We start from the raw sequence: 22933 nt of genomic DNA on the forward strand, positions 1-22933 counted from the left end.
GTGGGGGAGAAAAGAACAAAAATTAGCATCTTTGTGTAGTAAATCTTTATAAACATTACAGGAATTATTCAATGACTGATATAAACACCAAAAACTATAGTTACGTTTTAATGTCTGAATTGTCTAAGACAAACTAACACTTCCCATATAATCCCTTCTCTGACATTATGTTAACTTAAACAGAGAAAAATCTAAAACGTTCCTAAATCTAGAAACAAAGACAATAACATAGAATTAGATTCAGATTTTAAAGGCAAACATGTATCTCATAATATATGTGGTTCAAGAGATATGCTAGATCCTGGAATTCTCTAAAATACTATTTCCTTATCAGTACAGGGAAAACCCAAGGTTTGTTATCAAGCTGGTCTCTGGCTTAAAATGAGTGTGAGAAGGGAGGCAGAAACAATTTAAAACGTTGCTTAAAATAAAAATTTCGTTGTAAGAAAGCAGAAGGAAAAATTTAAGTATTACTTCAGCACCAGACAGTACATTAGGTTTTTACTAACACAAAACATACTTAAATTACCACAGAATTAACAACCTTTCAAGCTCAAATCTGGGAAGGTTAAGTTATCTAATAGAAGATCACACAGAGTCCCAATTATAATGCTCCTTTTACTGTACCATTCTACCTCTCATAAATTTAACCACAAGCATCTGGAAAATTTAAAGATAAAATTGTTAGCAACTTATTTTAGTGTTATCACCACTTGACAGTCTGTGGCTGTGTTTTATCTTAATTCAGTTAATTCACAATTATAAACAAGTCATCTGCAAACATCAACCCCTACAAATTCAGTAACAGAAATTCAAAAGATGCCTCAAATGACATAAACTTTATAACGGAAACCTTGCCTATTCATTTCAAGCTATCTATTTCATGCTCATTAGAAGTCAGAGATGCTGCAAGTCCAAAAGCACTAGCAAAAAGATAGAGATATTCTAGTATCTTCCTTCTTTCTACTAAGAAATGGGGCAGAGCGGCAAGAACAAAATTGAAATGAGCAAAGTGCCCGATTTTTCAAAAGCTAGGCATCTAAGACAAATTCTTAGTGTTAAAAGTCCATTTTGAAAACTGTCCACATTATGCTATTGCAGTAAGTATGCCATTCTAGAGTCCACGTGGTGACTTAGATTGTTTTGAGGCATACTTTTTCAAGGGTCCTATTTTTTCCTTTTAATTCTTACAAAAGAATGGTTCTTGCCTATAGCATTGTCTCATTCTAACAAAAGACCAACAGTATTCAGTATTATATATTTTCAAGTGTCACACCACCATCTTTACTTAAAAGTTACTCTGCCACAACACAGTGAAAATAGTGCTACTGTTAAATTTGGTTCCTCCAATGGGAAGCTGTAGAGCAGGGTAACAAAGAATGTAACCATAAAAAGGGTTTTTAGCTTTCTTAACATCTTTTGAACAGTTATACACTTCTAGCTCAAAATAGATTTAACCACCACACAAATTATTACACAGCAAATCAGTATTTTAAAATATTAATCCACTTCTACTTCATACTTTATTTCCTAAGTTTAAGCACAACCTCTGTTCAAGGCTACAGCAAAGTTAATGACTATCTTCATCTGGTCCCAGGTTCACTATCCACAGAGTAGCCTTACAATGCTGTTTTTCCTTTTTAGTAAACTTCTGAGATTGGTTTGCATGGCATAAACAAAAAAACCCAGGACTTCTTTCAAATTAGCTAAAAAGAAATAGCTCTTTGAGCATTTGGTTCTTTTTGAACACTTCAATAATTATTCCGTTTAACAATCTTCTGATAAAAAAGGCTGATTAAAAATAAGTTATTCTACAGAAGAATAAAAGGTACATTTTCACTGATGTTATTAGTTGACAATAACAGATACTGAATTGAGACTGGTGTCTGTATTTGTGTTTGTAAGACGCCTCAGACTGCACTAAATGCCAATAAACACCACATTGATTGTTGTTTTACTGGTAAAGTTACCACTTTAATGTTCTGAAAAAGGCCTGAAATGTCTTCCATTTATTAAGATACCAAATGTTTAGAGGACTGATAGCATTTGTAAGTATAGCTGGCATAAGGTAGAACACTCAGTGCTCAAAGATAGCACTAATCATATTATGTAAGACATACTAGAATGTTTTAAAACCATGATTTGATGGATGGTATATCTATATTAGAACTGGGGGAGGGGAAGTAGGAATGGTTTGCCTATAGATACATATTTTAGTATTCCATGTTCAAAATTAAATTCTACTGTATCGGTTTGATGAACACAGGAGTGAGACCGGTTTCCTGAAAGTTAATTATATCCAATTAAATCAAAGATGAGCTTCTTGAAAACAGGCATTTGAAAATAGTGTATACTGTAAACATTACCTTTGTCCAACCAACAAACTAAATGATTATCTTTCAAATGAACTATGAGTTTAGTATCATAATACAGGAAACTTTAGTATGAAATGAGGGCATTTTTTATTTAGGTATTTAAAAGAACAGCAGAACCAGCTTATGTTCATAGAGCACTACACATTTTCAAATGCATAAAGTTACCTGATCATAAACCTGACAATAAAACCTGCCCCACCTACCTCATTTTATCGATTAGCAAACCCAGGGAGATAAACTGACTTGATCAAGGTTCCATGGTTGGTGATAAAGGTAAAGCCTAGGATCTGATTCCTTCTATACTTCCCAAGGAAACAACTATGTCAAAAAAAAAAATTATCTTTACCTCTCTCCTCCTTACTTCCTCTTTCTTTTTAAAATGAGTTTCATATATCCAAAGCATGTTTAAAAATGTGACTACAAGTTGTCATCTGTCATGTCAGACTCTTATTTATGTCACATTAGGAACTGGTATCTAACAATACCCTCCAGAAAAACCTGCAACATCTATCGTTAATGACTGCAGTAAATTAGAAAGGAAGAAGGAGGGGAAAAGTAAAACTAAAGCTAAACAGGTACTCATTTGTAGCAATACCTATTTTTAGCAAAAGCTCAAATTATAAAATGTAAGCAGTAAAGAAAATTTTTACATTGGGGATTAAAATGTACTCATACATTACTGGCAGAAGTATGAGTTAGTTTAAGCATTCTGGAGATCATCTTGCCAACATGAACTTACCCTACCGATATGCCTAAAACAGCACACCAAGATACATGTATATCGTTTATCACCACAAAGTTGTCTACAGCAAAGAGATGGGAAAAAATTTAAGTCCATCCTTTAACTAGTTAGAAATGAAATATAGTTTCTCCAAGCAAAAGAACATTTTTAATCCATTAAAAAGAATGAGACAGTTCTGTTTCTGTTGATTGAGAAAAAAATGCTAAAAAATATATATATGTATATAGAAGTACATGTATCTGGATAAATAGACAGCTATGTTAGGAGTAAAAAGCAAAGTATAGAGGAGAGAGAAAATTGGGCTGGAATATACATAAAAAGTTTTCCCCCAAAAGGATACACAAGAATCTGTTAACAACAGTTACCTCTAGAGTATGGGTTGCAGAAAGAAGGCTTTTTTCATTTTATACCTTTCAGTACTGTTGGAATTTTTTAACCACTTGCAAGCATTACTCTTTGTTTTTTTAAAAAGAAAGTCAGTAGAGATTATCTCGTGGAATTATGAGCTATTTTCACTTTCTTCCTTTACTTTTAGATTTTCAAGAAAACCTAGTATTTGCCTTTTTTTTCTTTTTTAACAAGTTTGTGTAATTTTGAAAAATAATCTAGTTTTCTTTTAGGTACATACGTAATTGTTTTATCTGAGATGGAAAACACTATAGAGACAGACAGAATATGAATAGGCTAAATCAAATTAAAGAATGAACTCTGTTAACTTTTATAGCAACTTTTATACCATCACCCATATATATGATTCAGCTGATCAAGCTCCTAATAATTGTAACAAACATTCAATGCCTCAGATTTGTTCAAATGTTTTTCTTCTGTATTTTTCTAGAACATGGTAAGAAATATCCCATATACCAGAAAACTGAAAACTGAGAGATAAAAGATCAACTAACTAGAATATCACCATTACTAAAATGGTGGATGGAAATCACCATTTGGTGATTTAGTAATGGAAATCACCATTACTAAATTTATTTATTTACATAAATAAATAAATAAGGTAGCAAAAACATGAAGTAGTCATTAGATTCTTTTATCCCAGGCAATCAAGAGCTATTTTTCAATAAGTATAACTGCCCTAATTGTTCCCCTCAAACCAATTCCACCACCATTTAAGTATTATTACCACCTACTTAGTAATGCAGACACTGAATCACAGGTTCTCACCGGGATGAAGACAGAAAGGACTTCAGGGCCTACTCCAGGGTGGAGAAGGCAGCGAGACTGTGCCAGGGCCCACCATCTCTCTTCCTCCATACACAATTAAATCACTTAACTTTGCTGTTGGTTAACAAAGCCTTGGAGTTAAAACTAGCAAGTTTACCACAGTAGTAATAATTCAGAGGATGAACTGCTATTACTAAGCACTAGGAATTCAGAGGCCTACTAGGTTCCAGTCTCAATTGTGCCACAAACGGCACGATCTAGGACAAATTGCATAAGCTCTCTGCTCAGTTTCATCTTCCCTTAGATGAAAAGATTTAGATTTCTTCAAGTTTAGTTCAATTTCCTTTGAGATCTAAGTTCTTTACTTTTATTATGAATTGCTCAAAAGACATAAACACTACTGAGGAGTACTTAGCTCCACGGATGGGATATGTTTAAGATTCTTCTAAATTTTTTTTTTTTAATCTAGGGCTACTGGGAAAAAAAGATGATGTCAATTTGCAAAAAGTTTTTACGGGTTTGCTACTTTATGAATTTCATATCTACATAAACCTAATTGTAAAAGTCATTCTAAGCCACGGCGTAAGTCGAACAGAATAGGTCCCAGCAACAACTGGTATGTGAACTTAATCACTGCAATGAATTTGCAAATCTTCTGAAATATACAGACACTCCATCTGAACTGTATGCAATAAATTTCTATATAGCTGATTACCTTTCACGAAGAAACACTGAAGTTTCAATGGCAGTGTTGTATTTCTGAATTACTTGGGAAAATGATTAGTCTCAAGAATTCTCTAAAAGAAATTCACTTCTATATTTCCCAACTAATCTTTCCTACCTTATCAAGCACTTTGACTTTTACTCCTTCTGAATTAAACTTTTTAAGACTTTCATGCATTGGTTTTAGGCAATTTGGATAATTCCTTAATAGCTCTGTAAGTATAAACACCAAAAAAAGGTTTTTTTTCATTAGCAGTTTTAAGGCCTAAATTCATTGCAGTAAAACAAGTTTTGTTTAGAGTACACATTAACACTATCAAGAACAGCAGTCAAGATGATCCTATTTCCTTAAGAAACAAAATCCAAAAACCCTTGAAAAATGCTACACAGGGAGTCTGTTTTTAAGAGAAATGGACAGATTTGATAGTGAATAAATAAGATTATGTATTATTATTTTTGGAAATACTAAAATATTTAAAACTAATACAGAATAGCAAATCCATTAAATTTTCTTCTCTTTATGAGACAACAATATGGCCTAGGTGAAAAGACAGGTCTTGCACTACGCTGTGGCTTTTTTTTCCTTGAAAAGGAAGTCCCTTATGTGTTTACAAACTCTGAAATAAAAAACAAATTGTTCATTCCCAAAGGTCTGTAAACCGCATTCCTTATAAAACCCAAAGGATCGCCTATTTCTTCCTCTTATTCTTTCTCTCTCATTGCCTTTGTAAAACTGCCACTGCCCTGTAATTTCCTTCCTGTAAGTGTGACTAGGAGACCCTCCTTTTGGAAGGTTAATAATTTTAAGGGATAATAAACAATGAGAAATATTACCAAAAAGTACTGAGAAAGGGAGCATATGCTATTACTTCTGTATACATTAAGTATGCTTTTAATGTTACTACCATTTTAATAAGCATTAAACACATACTTCCTATTATGGACTAAGATGATCAGATCAAGTATGAAAAATTAGTGTTTTGTATTCACATCTAAAGCAAATTGTATTTAAGAATTAAATATTTTTCTGGAGAAAGAAGGTCAGGGTCATTCTATGTAGGAAACAACAACAAAAAAGTACAGAAGCATAATACCTACATTTTTCTCTGGAGACTTATTTCTTCAGTAACCTGTTTTCCCCTCAAATTTATCAAATAAACGCATACTATCACTTTGCACTTACTGTTATTTTATCAGTTAGTGTCAATCCTCAGATCTATTTAACCAAAAGTGCAAGAGCACGGCATCTGAATTATTTTACCACATGCCCACATGCTTTGTATTGGCAGCATAAAGAATGAATCTCAAAAAAAAAAAGAACGAATCTCCTGAGAGTTCACATAAAAGTAAAAGCATTCTGTAATATAAACCAACCATTTCTCCTTACCTAATTTTTAAAATGACCAGTCTCTAAAATCATTCTAAAAATTTTTTTTTGTTCTAGATTTTCCATAGGAGATGAAGGTTCCTCCACTCTTCCTCCAAATTCACTATAAATAAAACCATCTACAAGTAATGGAACAATATAAAAGATGAATTTTTAAGATACCAGGTCACTAAAAAAGTGCACTGAAAACAAAATTCAGGTTTTTTCTCCCTGAAACTGAACTATCCATGTGTTCCTACAGAATGAGAGTTCCATTCTCCAAATGATGTAATTTTTAAGGAAACTAAAACATACACTTGAAACTAATAGGAAATGATTAGTGGCTCAAAATATTGCTTTTCTTCTCTTATATGAATGCAACCATCTTTAATTTCTAAAACAAATAAAATGTTAAAATACTTTTATTTACATATTAAGTTTTCATTGTGGTAGGCAGTTAAAATTTGAGTAAGGTTTTTTAAATTTTAAATTTCACCGTATTTTCATACACTAAGATATTTTCCTTCAGTTATATCTTGCTTTAAAATATGACTACAGAACTTAAAGCTCAAACCATTGTGAGCAGCACCACGAGGCAAGAAACCACATCACCTATTACAACACACTGCTGCTTATCTAATGGGCATGGGATCCAATGAAGCCTATTTGACAAAATACATGTAAATCCAGCTACACAGAACCCCTTCCCCTCTTTCATATGAAGGAAAGAAACAGTAAAGAACCTTTTCAGCCCAGTGAAATAAATCCAGTCACATTTAAGTGAAATACAAAGAACTATGTTTTCTCCAACTCATAATTTCTTGAAATACAATTCTTTAACCACAAAGAGCAAAAGAAATTGAAATAAATCCTAAGATCTAAATTTAATTTTAAATCAGAATATTGAATTTTTAAAAATAATATTGGCAGCAATCAATCCTGCTACAGTAAAACCTCTTCCTCTTTTAATAGCAAATACTCCAAGACATAAATATAAAGTCAGTTTCCATAAAGGGGAAGGAGCACCCTAAGAGCCACTCCAGAAAACTGTTTAAGCTTTAGGTCCCTCCACTCAACAGGTACATGAAAAGGCCTCCAAATTAATATTCTTTTCCATAACCTATGTTTCTGCATTCCAAGGTTTAAAAAGGAGAAATTATGGTATTGATAAGTGTACTCACCACTGACTTCATTTAGCAAATAATGAAGACAAAAATTGGGGTTGGATGATAAATAAAATTACCTACTTCCTGAATCTGTTTTTAGGTGCCTCTGAGACCATGAAAATGGTAATTCTCACATGAAAAAAATGGCTTTATCAATATTTAGAGTGGCTCTACTCAAAGAAGACATAAAAGTCCAAATATATCACCTCTTGAACTCCAGAGAGTAAAGGATAGCGAAATTCTTCAGAAGGTAAGGGTAAAAAACGTGTTAAAAAAAAATCAAATGTTTAAAGGTTTAAATCAGAGGGAAAAATTTAAATCTCCAGTAGTATATACTAAATTCAAATTAATCAACAAAGGTTGTTTGCCCACCGATCTGAGGCCCAAAAATGTAAACAATCGCCACCAAAGAAAGGGGGCTTTGGCAACTCGTTTACTAGAAAGAGAGCAAACGGGGGGAAAAAATAAAAATCTTCCCTAAGGGGGAAAAAAACTGGAAGAGAAAGAAGACAAGAATAGACAACCTAGATTTGCAAGGGGGTAAATGCCTGGAAAGTGATGGGGGGTAAGAAAGGGAGAAAGCAACTCTTGTGAAACGTAAAGAGAGAAAAAGAGGTTCTCCGGTGGGGGGAAAGGGGGAATGTTTGAAGAAATGGGGAGACTCCCCCAACCTAGAGGGATGGATTGCGAAAGACCAGGTTTATTTCTCCACGCTCATCTGGTCACCATCAAGAAAATTACAGAGTTAATCAAAGGCCGTTTTCCCCAACACAGGCAGAATGTCAGTAACACACCGACTGGGGTGACGCGGAAGGGCGCAACAGCATCTCGGTTAGGGAAGGAAGAAACTTCGCAAGAAGAGGAAGCAGCAGCTCCTCTCTTGGCCCCTAGCACCGGCCGGCGAAGTTGCGCCACAGGCGCCCCAGCCCCGCGGTCGCCCCTTCCCCCTCGCCCCTCTCCGTACGCACGGCTACGCAGCCCTCGACCCTTCAAAGTGCCCCCGAAGTCCAACTACGCCTCCGCTTCCTCGTATCCCCGGACCCATCCCAACTAAGTTCCACGGAAAGCTCCCGCCCAGAGCGCGGCCTGTTCCGGACAACAGGTGGGCAGTGGCGCCAGCAGGGCTGGGCCTCCCCTAGCCAGGCCCACTCCACTCCTCCCCGGCCCGGACCTGGGGGCGCCCGGCTCCGGGACGGGGAGGGGGAGCTCACTCCCTTACCTCCGCCATATTTGCCGTACTGACGGGTCACATCTCCGCGGCGGCCGCAGCTGGGTCACGGCCAGAACCCGGATGTAAGACTCGGCAACGGGACTCCAGCCGCCGCCGCCACCGTCTCTGCCGCTCCCGCCGTCGCTGCCTCGGCGGGAACGCGCAGGAGCCGCCCGAGCGCGCCCACCACACCCCACTCCGCCCCCTCGCGGCGCCCGGGCTGAGCTGGACTGGAGGGAAAAGGCCGGAGCGCGCGCGCGGCCCCGAGGCAGCCCTCCCCCGGAGGAGCGCGGAGGAGGCGGAGCCAAGGTGGGTGTGGGGGGAGGCGGGCATCTTAGTGCCCGGCGCCTGCCCTAGAGGATCCGCGACTCCAGCCCCCGGGAGAGGGCTCCAGGGACCAGAGAGGTCGAGGAAACTAGCCAAACTAGTCGCGTCCTGCATTCATATCGCAGGGGAAAAGATACGATACATTTCACACGTAGGCCTTTTTTGAAGTGCATTTGTTAGAAAACGGATGTTGTTGTGATGCAACAGCTGCAACTAGTGCGCTTTGAAAGCGGTTATCCCTTGACAGATATTTCTCTCGGTTCTTTCCCTACAGGAATTGTAAAATCCCATGTACCAAAATCTTAGAGATCACAGCAGAGATTAAGAAAAAGGACTGTGCTAGGTAGACTGCCATCCTCATGTATCATTTGCTTTTCCTCACACACCTTCTGCAATGCCAGTAGAAACATAATTGTGCAACGGCTGAATTCTGCACAAATAGAGAAAAATTTTAAATGTGAAATATTGAAAAGCTGCTCTTTAATAAATAATCTCCGACTCGATTGCATAGATGGAGAACTTGCTTATGTGCAACGCCTGAAATGCCTGCAATTTAAAAGTTTATTTTAATGTATTGGCCTAGAACTGCCAAGTGGCTTTGGTGACAATTCTGATGACTGCCAGAGCCAATGATTGCAAAATAACAAACATGTTTCACCTCCATTACTAAGGCAGATACTGGGTAATGCAAAGGTAGATACTGGGTAATGCAAACGTGATATTAAAACGTGCACTAACACATTTTACCAAACCAGAAGTTATAAAGTCTTATTTCATAAAGAACCGTTTTTCCCCCAAATGTTCAAGGGTTCTTCTTATTGCAATTTCAAAAATGACTACCAAAATCAACAAGTTATATATGAAACTCATTCATTCCCTCCAAATAATGTGATGCCAGCACTGCAATATATTGCATAAATGTGCACGTATACAATTTTTCTTTAAACTAATACTTAACTTACAAGGAATATGGGGAAGGCTGTTTTAAATTATTTGTATTCCTTTAAAATTCTAGACTCTATTAAGTAGCTTCTTATTTCCAAAGATTCAACATTAACTTGAAATTCTTATGTCCAATAATAATTTGTGCATGAATATTTTGTGCATTTATAGGTATATGAAGTAGCTGCTAAGTAAGGACATTACCTTGTAATATGACAGGAAAAGAGTCCACAGACAGTCTGTAAACCAATTAAACATAAACATCTGATGCACATTTTCTACTGAAAGAAAAGCAAGGGAAAGAAGAGAAAGGAAAACTTTAAGGTTCCCAAATCTACAAACAATTTTTACCATTAACTGTTCTGTACAGTATTTTCATTTTATTTTTTTAGAATACTTATATAAAAGTGTTTTTCAGGATTCCTTGAGCGAATAAATATTTTAGCATAGGTATACAGTTTCTAAGAGTTACCCTGTTGAATTACCTTAGTCCTTTGGACTCGAAATAGAAATGACTTTTGTATAAGCCAGTTCATATTCAAACACTTTTCACTTTGAGATGCTTGATGGAAACAGCTGTGAAGGCAAAGAACAATGTATGTGCATAGACCTGAGGTGGGTAAAGATAAGAAAAATAAGGGGCCTAGAGGTAGAAACTCAGGCTTTATAAAACCACCGGTTGAAGGAGAATTATCCATTTAAATACTAAAGCTAATATATGAAATTTAGCTGGTTATCAAAAGGAAAATTTAAAAGTATTGTCAAAATGCAAGGTACAGGAATAACTTGCTTAAGCCTGTTAAATCTTTGATTCTTCAGTTAATTCATCAACAAGAATCCCAATTGTGATAAAGAGCTGGGGATCACGGTCCCTTAAGCTACTGAATAAATAAGCTACTGAATAAATTCTGAAATTGTCAGGAATATCGAGGTCTGGGACGTATTTGAATAGATATCCATCTTACTGATAAATGACTTTTAGGTTTATTAATATTGTGTTATCAATTTTACTATTTTTATGTGGCATTATCGTTTAGGGGAAAGATTCCCTCTACATTTTTCTCCTTCCTTTTTCTGTAAATGTGGGTTACATGATTTTTTTTTTTTAGGTTCAGATATTCTAAAGGTAAAAAGAAACAGCTCCAATATTGTAAGTCATTGGTAACACTGAATTCAGTATAGTTTTACTCCCCATTTTATTCTAGTGCTATACTTTAAAAATGTTAAGGAGCCATCTTAAGGAAAGCAAATTCTCAAAATGCTTGCTTACCTCTTCAGTATCAAATATGTAAAAATTAACTATTCATTAGCCATAGAATCTTAATGTTGGATGGGATCTTAGAGGTCCTTAGTCAATTTCTACACTGTCTAGGTAGGAATTCCTCATTCTGTTTCCCCACCAGGCTTTTCTGCCTAAGCTTAAACACCTCTAATGGCTCACTGTCTCATGAAAAGGCTGCTCTTTTCAAAAAAACCTCTAATGTTTGGAACATTCTTCTTTTTAACAAACCAGAATCTACCTCCTTGTTATTTCCACCCATTACCCTGAGTTCTTCAGCACTTTGGATTAATTCAACAGATGTCTTCTTTGTATTCAAACACTCAATATTTATACTTGGGTTAACAAAAAATAAATCTTTAAAGCCTATTGATACCAGAGGAGCTGAAAACGGGGCATTACAGAGTTGAAAGCATGAGAAAATTCACCGTTGCCTATAAGCTGTTTAAAATTATTACAGTTTATAATCTTTATTTTGTGATATCAAAAATGGTAGCTGTTAGAATTGTGTAGTAAAACGTTTACAGTTAAGCTAAAAGGTGTGGTTAATTCCAATTATATGTGAGGTTTGTGGCTAATGTCCCAAAATAAAAAAATCACTATACAAAGCCTGAATAAATGCCTCTTTAGCTCCCATTCCCCACCTAAAGGCTTCCTTATTTTCAGGCAAACTAACATTAACTTTTACCACATGTGCTACTCAAAACTGCTGTTATATTGGGAAATTGTTTTTAAGCAATTTACTGCATACTCCATTAAAAAGTTTTAAACAATTTTATAGAGGCTGCAATACACAAACATACATACACACACACACACACACACGAACCCCTCGAAGTTATTTGGCTATTAACAAAAGCATTTTAAGGTCTCAACTTTTCTTCAGCCAGTACCCCAAACTAACCAATAAGTAAACCTGGCAATTTACACATACCTAAGAAATATAACCTTTTATTCAGGACCAATACCTGATTCAAATATAATGTATACAATATAAACATGTTATGCACTTCAAAAAGGTACCTCTCAAAATGCACCAAGAAAACAAGACTCTGGGGCTGTTTGAATGAAATAGATTAAAACAGCACATTCAAAACCCTAAAACCAAATTCTGTATCTAACAATTTTCAGAGTCCATGAGTCCCTTTTGAGATTATTGTGTTAACTATTTCCTTAAATTTTTATTTAAAAGTGACAGCCTACACATGATGTGCAGGTGAAAATTTATGCATAAATATACTAATTTGGTTGAAGTTAGCTAAATGTCAAAAAACTTCACCTATTTTTAAAATGTACATTTTAGATAAATTGAGTTTTATCTTCACTCTAGCAGGCAAAATGTAGGTTACAAAGCAGTAATGCATTACATTTGGAAGCCCCACATCTATGACAATCAGCATCATCTTTTTGTTAGTTTGATTTTTATTATTAACGCCACCCCAAAACACCTATATAGCCTTTTGGTTCTTCAAAGAACAGTTCTGGTTTTTCTTTTCATATTTTTTACATAAAGAGTTTTATCCAGTAGCTCCAATTTTATCAGATTATCACAAACTGATATTTTGACAGTTTTTGTATTGTTGACATGTTATTTTTCTCACCCAAACTCTGGAAATTATTGTCCCATCAGCAGTTCTCAAACACTGGAAGAGTAATATAACATTTATATTACTTGAGGGAGTTTGGACTTTCCCTCCCTTAATCTCCAAGTGTGCCCCTGCCTACCAGCATCACATCCGTCTTGTCTGCATTGAACCTCAACCAGTTCGTTCTTAACCACGTCCGAAACTCAGCCAGGCACTGGGAGAATCGAGCCACCACACCATCTGGATCAAAGGAAAGAGAGCCTCAGTAGTAACGAGACTAGAGACGATGATAGTACAAGCTCACCATTCGCCCTGTCTGTAATTTTTTAAAAGACGGCCAGGAATTAGGACAGGAATCCCATGACAATTTTAGAAAAACATTAATGAGTCTTGAGTCATGCAATTTGTAACTGATGATCAAGGAATAAAAGCGATCCAATAAATAGGTCGCCTCATTCCACCCATGATTGAAGAAAGGTTCATTCAAGTCCGGGTCATCTCGTCTAAGCGGCCTCAGTAGACGGGCCAATCTTGGAACTGCATAAGCTTTTCTGCAAAATTAAGAGTTTTAGCGTTGAAAGAAGCTTTAGGTATAACTGGGGCCCCAGAGAGAGGTAATGACTCGCCCAAGGTCACACAGCTAACGAGGACTATAGATGGTCTCCGGGCCAGAGATCTTTCCACCAAAAGCTGAAAGAACAAGGCCATTCAAAAGCTGGGAAGGCATCTGCCCCCAGGGATCCTCCCAAGGGCTGGGAAGACCTCATTCCCTCACAACAATACCCTCTTCGAGCCTCTCTTCCCTCCCTCACTCCCTCCGAAAAGGGCCGGTTTACCCAGGACCCTGCTCACCACAGGGGGTTGCAGTGGGAGCAGGAGCCTTCCCGGGCTGAGATAGAACCCGGAGATATTGCGGGAAAGAGGCGGAGCCACAGCGGGGCGGTCAGCTTGACCCCACCCTGACCGCGTTCCGGGGCCGACTGGAGAAAGGTGGAAGCTGACAAGGCGAAGCGAACTCACTCCGCAGCGGACTCCCAGCGCGCCGCGGACGCCGGGGAAGACTGACGCCGCCGCCACCCCCAAAGCAAAAGACCAGTCTGGAAGGCGGTGGGTGGCGATGGGGAGCTGCGCATGCGCCTTGGGTGACCGGCGCCACTCCGGGAGGGGAAGCGCGCCCGGCGCGCTCTCTCAGCCCCTCCCCGGAAGTTAAGGGTCTTCCGGGCGGTACTCTGCAGTGGGGGAGGGGAAGGAGAGAAGGGGACCGAGGACACCTCGGGAGCCCCTCCACCCAAACAGAGCTAGGAGAGGAGAGATGGTTTATGGAGGCTGCACTTACAGCCGCTGCCGCTGCCGCCACCTCCGCTGCTGCCGCCACCGCCTGAAGAAGCCCCATCCATCCGCCTGCAGCCCGGGAGACTCAGAGCCTGGGAGGGGCCTAGGGCCCGGGCCGTCCGCCTTCTTCTTCTAGTCGCCGTCCGGGGCTTCCTCTTGCTCCACCAACCCTCTGCCCTCCCCTCCGCCTCCGCCCTCCTCCTCGGCTTCCATCCGCCAGCCAACCGCGCGGCCGCTTGTTGAGCCAAGGCTCCACCGTCTCCATGACGCCCGGCAAACATTCCCGTGCCGTAGCCGGAGCCGCTGACGCCGGGGGTTGGGGTACAGGGACTCCAGAAGCAGCCAGGGAAGGGGGTGGTCGGCTACTCCCCACCGAGTCGCCACCATGCCCATCTCTCCAGTAAACAGCCGCAAGCAGCCGAACGTCGGGGTGTAAGTTCCGGCGCTAAAACCTTAGTCCATTCCCCTGGGTCCCGGAGGGACCCCATTTAGAGCTTAGCTCTTACTGCATCTGTGTTCAGTTGGCAACCCTCGAATCTCCGAGGCGGCAATGTCTCCTTCGTTGGCGTAGGACAGCCTTTTCCAAACCTCTACGGCTGTGCTTGGTCTCCGAGAAAAGACAGTTTGTTGAGAACCACCCTTCCTCCTAGCACTCCTGTTTTTTTCTGTTTTTTTTTTTTCCTTCCGGTCTGCAGTCTCCAGCTTGTTGCCTCCAAGCTGTGCCCAGATGTTCAATCCTCTCAACTTCTGTGAGCCACCAGACCGAACATCACTATGCTCTGTATTTGAGGTTTTTTTTCTGCCTTCTCATAACCATCCTGCCTTAAAATTCATTCCAGCTTACAACTTTCTTTGTTCTGCAGCAGTTGGACTAGGGGCTGGAGAAAAGCATACAGCTCTACAGATGTCTCGCTTACCACTTCAAATGGTCCCTTAGTCCAGCAATTACACTGAAGTTTCCTGATTTATTCACTCTCCCACACTTCCAGACCACTTTTGTTCTCTCTTCTCAAACCTTCAGCATCTCTTCTATCCAGTCTCTTCCAGATCAGCTAATCTTTCTTTAGCAGAACTTGTTGAAAAGGTCTTGGGAGAGAACCTTCTGCTCTTTCCTGCATATGGTACTCAGGTTTTTTTCCATCCTATCACTCCACAAAAAATAGTTTTTGTGAAGGTAAGCAATAACTGTCCAGCCAAATACAGTGGCCATTTCTCAGTTTGTTTCTTAACTCACCCATCAGCGGCTTTGATTTAGTTTACCACTTATTGAGTGTTGAATCACTTCATTTGGTTTCTGGAACACCACTCCTCCCTAACTCTCCCCTTGGTTTATCCCTACTCCTTTTCAAAATACTTTGCTGGCGTCTCTTTATCTCTCCCGTATCTAAATATCGGAGTGTTGATGGGATCAGTAAACCTCTTCACTATTTTTTGCCTTTAAAAGTCACCTATTTACTGATGGTTTACAAGTTTAACTCTCCAGCCAACACCTCTCCCAAGAAAACAGACTTAAAATCAAGCAGCTGTGCTTAAAAGTTAATAGGCATCTCAAAATTTGTATCTAAAACTGAACTTATTTTGCCCTCTAATCAACTCTGCAGTCTCCCATTTCAGTAAATGGCAATTTCCACTCTTCCAGTTACTCAGTAAAAAAACTTTGGGTTACCCTTGACTTCTCAATACCCCACTCCATCAGCAGATTCTACCATTTCTACCTGCAAAATAAGTCCAGACTACCACTCCAATGTAAGTCACTGTGTACATTGCAGTAAACACCTAAATGATCTTGCCCTCACCCTCAACATAGTAATCACTGTGGCTCTTCTCAAAATCCTCCAATTTCTCCCATTTCACTCATAGAGTAAAAGCTCACATCCTCACAGGGCCCCACAGTATCTCACTTCGGATTCTTCTCCTTGGCTAATTACACTCCATATTGTTCCACAACAATATCAGGCATATTTTCCCACTTCAAGGCCTGGGCATTTGCTGTTCTTTGGAGTACTGTACCGGCTAGTAATCTCATGACACTCATTTTCTTCACGTGTCACCTTATCAGAGTCCTTCTCTAACTACCCTACGTAAAATAATACGACTCTTCCCAGTACTTCCTGTTCATCAACTTGCTTTATTCTCCATAAAATTTATTTGTTTGATATATTATATACTTGTTTGTTAATCTGTCTTCATCCAAGCTATGATGTACTCCATAATGGCAGAGGTTTTTGTTTTGTTCACTGCTACTGCTTAGAATGAAGAAGACAATATTTGCTGGCAGCAAAAAAATGTGTGAATATGTATTTGAGTAACATTGGTTATTGCTCATCTCGTCTGGTTTTTGTTTTTACTTGTAGGTATGGAAATCTCAAACTAAAATTAAGTTGGTTTCATGTGAATTTTTAAAAAATCATAAAACTCTCAGAGTACCTGAGAGAGTGTTAGAAAAATTCCCTTGGGGATTTCTTGAGTAATGACACATTCGTGGGAGATTACCCATTAAGGAAAGAGTGGGGTGGGAGATAGAAATTAATATAACCTTCACTTTTTGAGATAGCCATATTATCTAATTAAAACAAAATTTCATATACACTAAAGTTTACAACCATTGGTTTGACCTAATATTTCTCATCTTTCTCAGTTTAAGACTTAATCCTGATCTTGGAAAGGATATCATGAAACATGTATTTATCAATTTTTCACTTTCTCACTCCAATTTTTCCTATATTGGGTCTTTCCTATTGGTTTGGCAATACACATCTTCCTCAACTTACAATGAGGTTATGTCCCAATAAACCCATATAGGTTGAAAATATCATTAAGTAGAAAATGCACTTATTACACCTAGCCTACCAAACATCATACTTAGCATAGCCTACCTTAAACATGCTCAGAACACTTACATTAGCCTACAAAATTTTGTCATGTTAGATGACAAAATCATCTAACATGAAGTCTTTTATAATAAAGTGTTGAATAGCTCATGTAATTTATTGAATACTGTACTGAAAGTTAAAAGCAACGATTGTATGGGTACAGAATGGTTGTAAATGTATTGGTTGTTTACCCTCATGATTGCACGGCTGACTGGGAGCTATGGCTCACTGCCAGCATCACAAGAGTGTCATTTTATAGCAAATCGTTAGTCCAGGAAAAGACAAAAATTCAAAGTACAGTTTCTACCGAATGCATATCACATTCACACCCCTGTAAAGTAAAAAAATCATAATTTTGGGGTTGGCTGTATTGCACAATCTTCCATTGTGGTAAAAACCACTAGTGTTTTCTTCACTGCTTTTATCTCACTCCTTTGCCCAGTTTCTCTGTTCTTCCTTATGTGTTCATTCATTTCCTTTTGATCTGGGGGGTAGGGGGAGTTTTCATCTGTTCTTGCATGTTACTTTTTCCATTAGGATCCTTAGCATATGAATCATAATTATTGGGGCTTCCCTGGTGGCACAGTGGTTGAGAGTCCGCCTGCCGATACAGGGGACACGGGTTCATGCCCCGGTCCAGGAAGATCTCACATACCGCGGAGCGGCTGGGCCCGTGAGCCATGGCCGCTGAGCCTGCGCGTCCGGAGCCTGTGCTCCGCAACGGGAGAGGCCACAACAGTGAGAGGCCCGCATACCGCAAAAACAAACAAAAAAAATCGTAATTATTTTAAATTCCCAGTCTTGATAATTCCAAAATCTCTGCCATATCTTATTCTGGCTCTAATCCTTGCTTTGTTTCTTCAGACTGTTTCTTGCCCTTTGGTATGCCATGTATTTTGTTGAAAGCTGAACATGTTGCATCAAGTAATATGAACTGAGCCCTTAGTGTGAGGATTTATGTTTGTCTGTCTAGGAATTATGCTGTTTGCTGCAGCTATAGGTTTCCAAGACTTCAGTTTCCTCTAGTGTCCTGCTTTTTGTCTCCTCTGTTTTTTTAGGTTCCCCTAGAGACTCCTTCTTAGAGTCTAAGCCTTACAGTTCTTCCCATTGTAATTCCCTGTTATACAGTAGCCCTGTTGATGTGGTGGTAAGATATGCGAGGGAGGGGGTAAGGGGGAGAGGAGTGTGCCATAATCCTATGATTAGGTCTTAATCTTTTTTTAAAATAAATTTATTCCATTTATTTATTTATTTTTGGCTGTTGGGTCTTCGTTGCTCTGCGCGGGCTCTCTCCAGCTGTGGTGAGCAGGGGCCACTTGCTGTGTGCGGGCCTCTCACTGCAGTGGCCTCCCCTGATGCGGAACACAGGCTCTAGGTGTATGGGCTCCAGTAGTTGTGGTGCACGGGCCCAGTTGCTCCACGGCATGTGGAATCCTCCCAGAGCAGGTCTCGAACCCGTGTCCCCTGCATTAGCAGGTGGACTCCTAACCACTGCGCCACCAGGGAAGCCTCATGTCTTAATCTTTTAGTGGGCCTTTGTCCCTGAGCTGTGACCTTCATAAGTATTTCTCAGAATTTTTCTCTTTAGGTGGAACAAGAAGGTTAGATGGACTTCGAGTAGGTTATTTCCCTCCCCCCACATAGGTTAGGCTCTGGTAAAATGGTTTTCCTTGAGGGCAGGCCTTTGTTAAGGATAACTGAACATTCCAGGTATATTTCAAAATGGTTACTTCCCATCCCCCTGCTGGAACTATCAGGGAGTTTTTCCTGTGATCTTCATCCTGAGAGCCTGGTGGAGTGCTAAAGGTAAAACTCGATAAAAGTGGTGGGGGGGTCCCTAAGGCTGGGCCCCCAGCAATTTTTTCTTTTAAATTAGTCTACACTCAGTTTACAGAAATTAGGCAATTACCCTTTAGGTTTTCCTACCACTTGTTGGCTCTAGTGGCAGTTTCTGCTCCCAGTAAGTTGTGATTCTGTTATTCCTGCATCTCAATCTTTCAGTATGAGGGTTTGCCTGTAACCTCAATTCTCTGATGGACCTAAGAAAGCACATTGATTTTCAGTCTGCTCAGCCTTTTTCTTGTGAGTATAGGATTGATGTCTTTCATGCCCTTTACATGTCAGACCAGAAACCAGAAGTATCTGTGTTTACTCTTTAACCCTTGCAGTCTGTTGTCTCCATTTCTATACGAAAATTACTCAGGGGTCTATAATGAGTAACCTAAAGGTTTCAAAAGTCACCAAATTCAATGGGCTTTCTTTTTACCTCTTTGCAGCATTTGACAATATCAATCTTCCCCTCCTTAACCCTGAACTAACCCTGAACTGGTTCACTTACTGGCGAAGATGCCTTTTCTCTGGTTTTACTTTCTTTCTACCTCCAGTTTCTCTCCTTGGCCCTATTACCTTATCTTTGTATCTTTAGGTTTTTATTTTGGGACTCAGTTCATTTATTATCATCTCCATGAATGATTCTCAAATCTGTATCTCCAGTTCTCACTTTTGTTCCCTGAAATTCACTTTCCTCTTGATTTTCAACTGCTACCAAACAGCTCCACCAGGATATCGTTCATAATATCTAAACTTGAACATGTCTACAATTTAACAACTTATTGTGCTTTGGAAATAATGACTAATTTAATCATCACCTTAACTCTATGAGGCAGATACTATTATTAACCTTAATTTACATATGAGGAAAGAAACAGATTAAGAAACTTCCTCAAGAACACATAGTCTGTGAGTTATTGGATGAGTTTGGGCATTTAAATTGACCTCTTTGAGTTTTAAGTTTCTCATTTGTAAAACATGGCAATTAAATATCTCATAAGTTATTATAAGAATTGAATTACGGTGGTGATCATTTTGTAATGTATGGAAATATTGAATCACAGTATTGTGCACCTGGAACTGTAGGTCAATTATACTTCCATTTTTAAAAAAATGAAATAAATAAATAAAAGAATTAAATTACAAATATAGTGGAAGTACTTTGAAGTTTAGATTTTAAGTGGCATTGTTACTATCAATTACTAAGTCATGTTCTGTATCTGTGTTTTAAGGGTACTTGGGGTATGTTTTAATCAGGTATGGTAAGAAACAGACACAGAAATAACTATCATGAAGGAAGAAGTTTTTGTTTTTGTTTTTTAAATACTCATAGATCCCTAGAATCAGGAGACGTGGCATGCCGTACCACATAGGGGGGCCACATGAGGAAGCACCAGGGCTGGGTAGGAGGTAAAACTAGCAAGGGGAAAACATGGGCAAGAAGCTTTATTGTGGTTCCCATGGGGAGAAATGGACAAAGCGGAATAAGCAGGTGTAGGAATAGCTTGTTTGAATAATTTCAAAAGGCTCTGTGCATAGGGACTATCCCTAGTTGCCTGGTTCCTGTCCCTACAGTGATTAGGGCAAGTGGATAGTGACCCAGAGAGTGAGATCTCTTTAAGAGCCTGATGAAGGAGATGGTTGAGGGTATGCACTCTGGATTGGTTGGTTTGCGTATAAAAGGTTTGCTTGTAGGCAAGTCCCTTACTATGTATAAGAATTGATTAACCCTGGGAGGGGCAGTCCCTCCAGGATTAGCAAGTTCCTAGATGTCAAAACATCAAAATACAGAAAATAAAAAGGTATGTTTAATACATGCTGTATTTAGCATTTGTTTTATTTCTACATTTGCCACCCCAGGTTAAGCCTTGATTACTTCTCATCTGGCCTATTTCCATAGCATCTTAACTAATGGTCTTCTTGCTTCTAGTGTGTTCTGAATATAGCTAAATTTTTCTGAAGCATAGTTTTGAGCAGTTAACTCTTATGCTCAGAATCCTTCAAAGGCACTCTCATGCTGTGTAGTAAATTATAGAGACTTAGCCTGGCCATTTTATTTTTTCAAAGCTTAACTTTGTTTTCCTTCACGCATCTAATTGAATCATTTAAGATACCCTGTATATACCACATGCTTTCCTACTGTCATCGTTCACAATGATCTTTGCTCAGGGTGAATTTCCTGTCCTGTCCTCATCCCTCCTCACCTGCATGTGCATCAGACACAAGCACACATATACATTCGCACCCCATGTACTTCTTTCAAATTTGACCTACATTCAAGCCTAACTCAAATGCCATCTTCATGATTTCTCTGCTCACTCCTATTACCCAAGGTAATCTTTACCACAACTTTCATTTCATCTTATGTGTAAGTCTTGAGACAAATACAATTTTGTACTTGCATTGTAATCATATATATGTTTTATCTCTTATTAGACTGTCAGCTCCTTAGGGCCCATATCTGATTCATATTGTATCTCTGCCAGCCTGTAGCCTTGTGTACAGTAAGTGTTTTATGAATAACAGTTGGATAAATGAAAGTAATTGATTGGGTTTAGATTGAAATTTTTACCTTCATCTCATTAAACTAAGAAGTGGCTAATACAGACACTTTTTCTTAAGCCACTCCTTCTTTCCTCTTGTGGTCATTTTTTTCATAGTGAGATTTATGTATGTGTAGCATGCTTTTAATGTCATTAGTCTCTTTTTTCATCGAAGTGGTCATCAGGTGTTCATGGTGTTCATTCTACAGGTACCAACTGAATGCCTTATATTTTCCAGCTACTGCCCTAGATACTGAAGACATAGGAGTGAACAAAACAGATTAGATCCCTGCTTCAGAAAACTCAGGAATGTACAGCTACATAACCTCTTGTATCATGACTGTTTTTCAGGCAAAACTTTCAAAGTGAATGTCTCCTGAAAGTCATCCTATTTATTGCCCACTAATTTGGCTCTATTGAAAGCCTCTGTTTTTTAACATAGCTAGATGTGCACCATAAATTTCTAGCATAATTGGCTACAGGTACTTAGTTCAATTTTTTTAAAGAAGTAGTCTGTACTTTCTGGATCTGATTTCCCACTCTATCAGGCAGAGTACTAAGAGTTGGGGCTATCATGGTAGACATGATAAACATGGTTCCGTCCCATGAAACTTATAGTCTGAAGATTTGGGAGAGTTTATTGATGATTCTCATAAGATCACAGTAACTACCTAATTGGTAAATGCAACATCATTTGCTAATTCATTTCTGTTTGGTCCCTATAGGGAATAAAAGAGATAGAGCTGGTTTATGAATAAATGTGATATGATTTCATTATGCATCTATTTAGTTTGAGATGTCTAGTAGACATTTAGCTGGAGCTACCCAGTAGGCTGGTAAACATTTGAGTATGAAGGTTGAGAGAATGTTTTGAATTGGATATAATGATTTGGGAATTCATTCAACAATTTTTTATTAAGCAGCTACTGTGTATTGGGTACTATGGTAGGCATTAGGGATACAGCAGGGAACAAAATAACACAAAGTCCCTAGTCTCGTGGAACTTAGATTCTCAGGGTTGGAGGGCTGGGTGGGGAACATCTAATTCATAAGATAAATAAGTAACAGATATGTTAGTAAGAAGTACTGAGGAGAAAAATAAAGCAAGGGGATATGAAGTATTTGAGGGGTATTTGTCCTTGACAAGGACAAGGTCAAATGTATGACCATGGGAATAAGTAGCTGATATAGTAAAGAGGAAGAATAGAATGGATGGACTGTATTTTTTAGGGATAGTAGGTCAAAACTCAAGGGAGAAAGAAAATAAGAGTTGAAGGTAATGGTAAAAGAGTGATTTAGTTGATGAATTGTGGATACTGGATTAAATAGTGAAAGAAGAGAAACCTAAAAGGTACTGACTAATTGGTAGAAAATGGAAGGGTCAGGTAATTAGAGGTCCCAAGGAGGATGAAGAATAGGAGACAGTTATATTACAGAAACCAATTTGAGAACTCAAGTTTAAG

The 22933-nt window shown here is 38.7% G+C and overlaps 2 protein-coding genes across 24 annotated transcripts in view; one reads left to right on the plus strand and one right to left on the minus strand.

Moving 5' to 3' along the window:
- MIER1 (MIER1 transcriptional regulator) overlaps positions 1-14867 on the minus strand; it is a 56414-nt gene extending 41547 nt beyond the window's left edge. For 2 of the 23 annotated variants that reach the window (XM_067006161.1, XM_067006168.1), the window contains exon 1: positions 8768-9000. In XM_067006161.1, the coding sequence (XP_066862262.1) occupies positions 8768-8776 (9 nt within the window). In that variant the 5' untranslated portion in view covers positions 8777-9000. Of the gene's footprint in view, positions 1-8767; positions 9011-10231; positions 10309-10512; positions 10604-13031; positions 13133-13744; positions 14085-14228 lie in introns of those variants that run through there. The other 21 variants (XM_067006210.1, XM_067006221.1, XM_067006108.1 and 18 more) reach the window with 20 other exon arrangements.
- Positions 14235-22933, plus strand: part of DNAI4 (dynein axonemal intermediate chain 4) — a 90733-nt gene continuing 82034 nt past the window's right edge. The window contains 2 exon segments of the mRNA XM_059075654.2: positions 14235-14542; positions 14545-14656. Of these exon segments, the coding sequence (XP_058931637.1) occupies positions 14488-14542; positions 14545-14656 (167 nt within the window). The 5' untranslated portion in view covers positions 14235-14487.

This window comes from Kogia breviceps, chromosome 1 (assembly GCF_026419965.1).
Source record: "Kogia breviceps isolate mKogBre1 chromosome 1, mKogBre1 haplotype 1, whole genome shotgun sequence".
NCBI lineage: Eukaryota > Metazoa > Chordata > Mammalia > Artiodactyla > Physeteridae > Kogia > Kogia breviceps.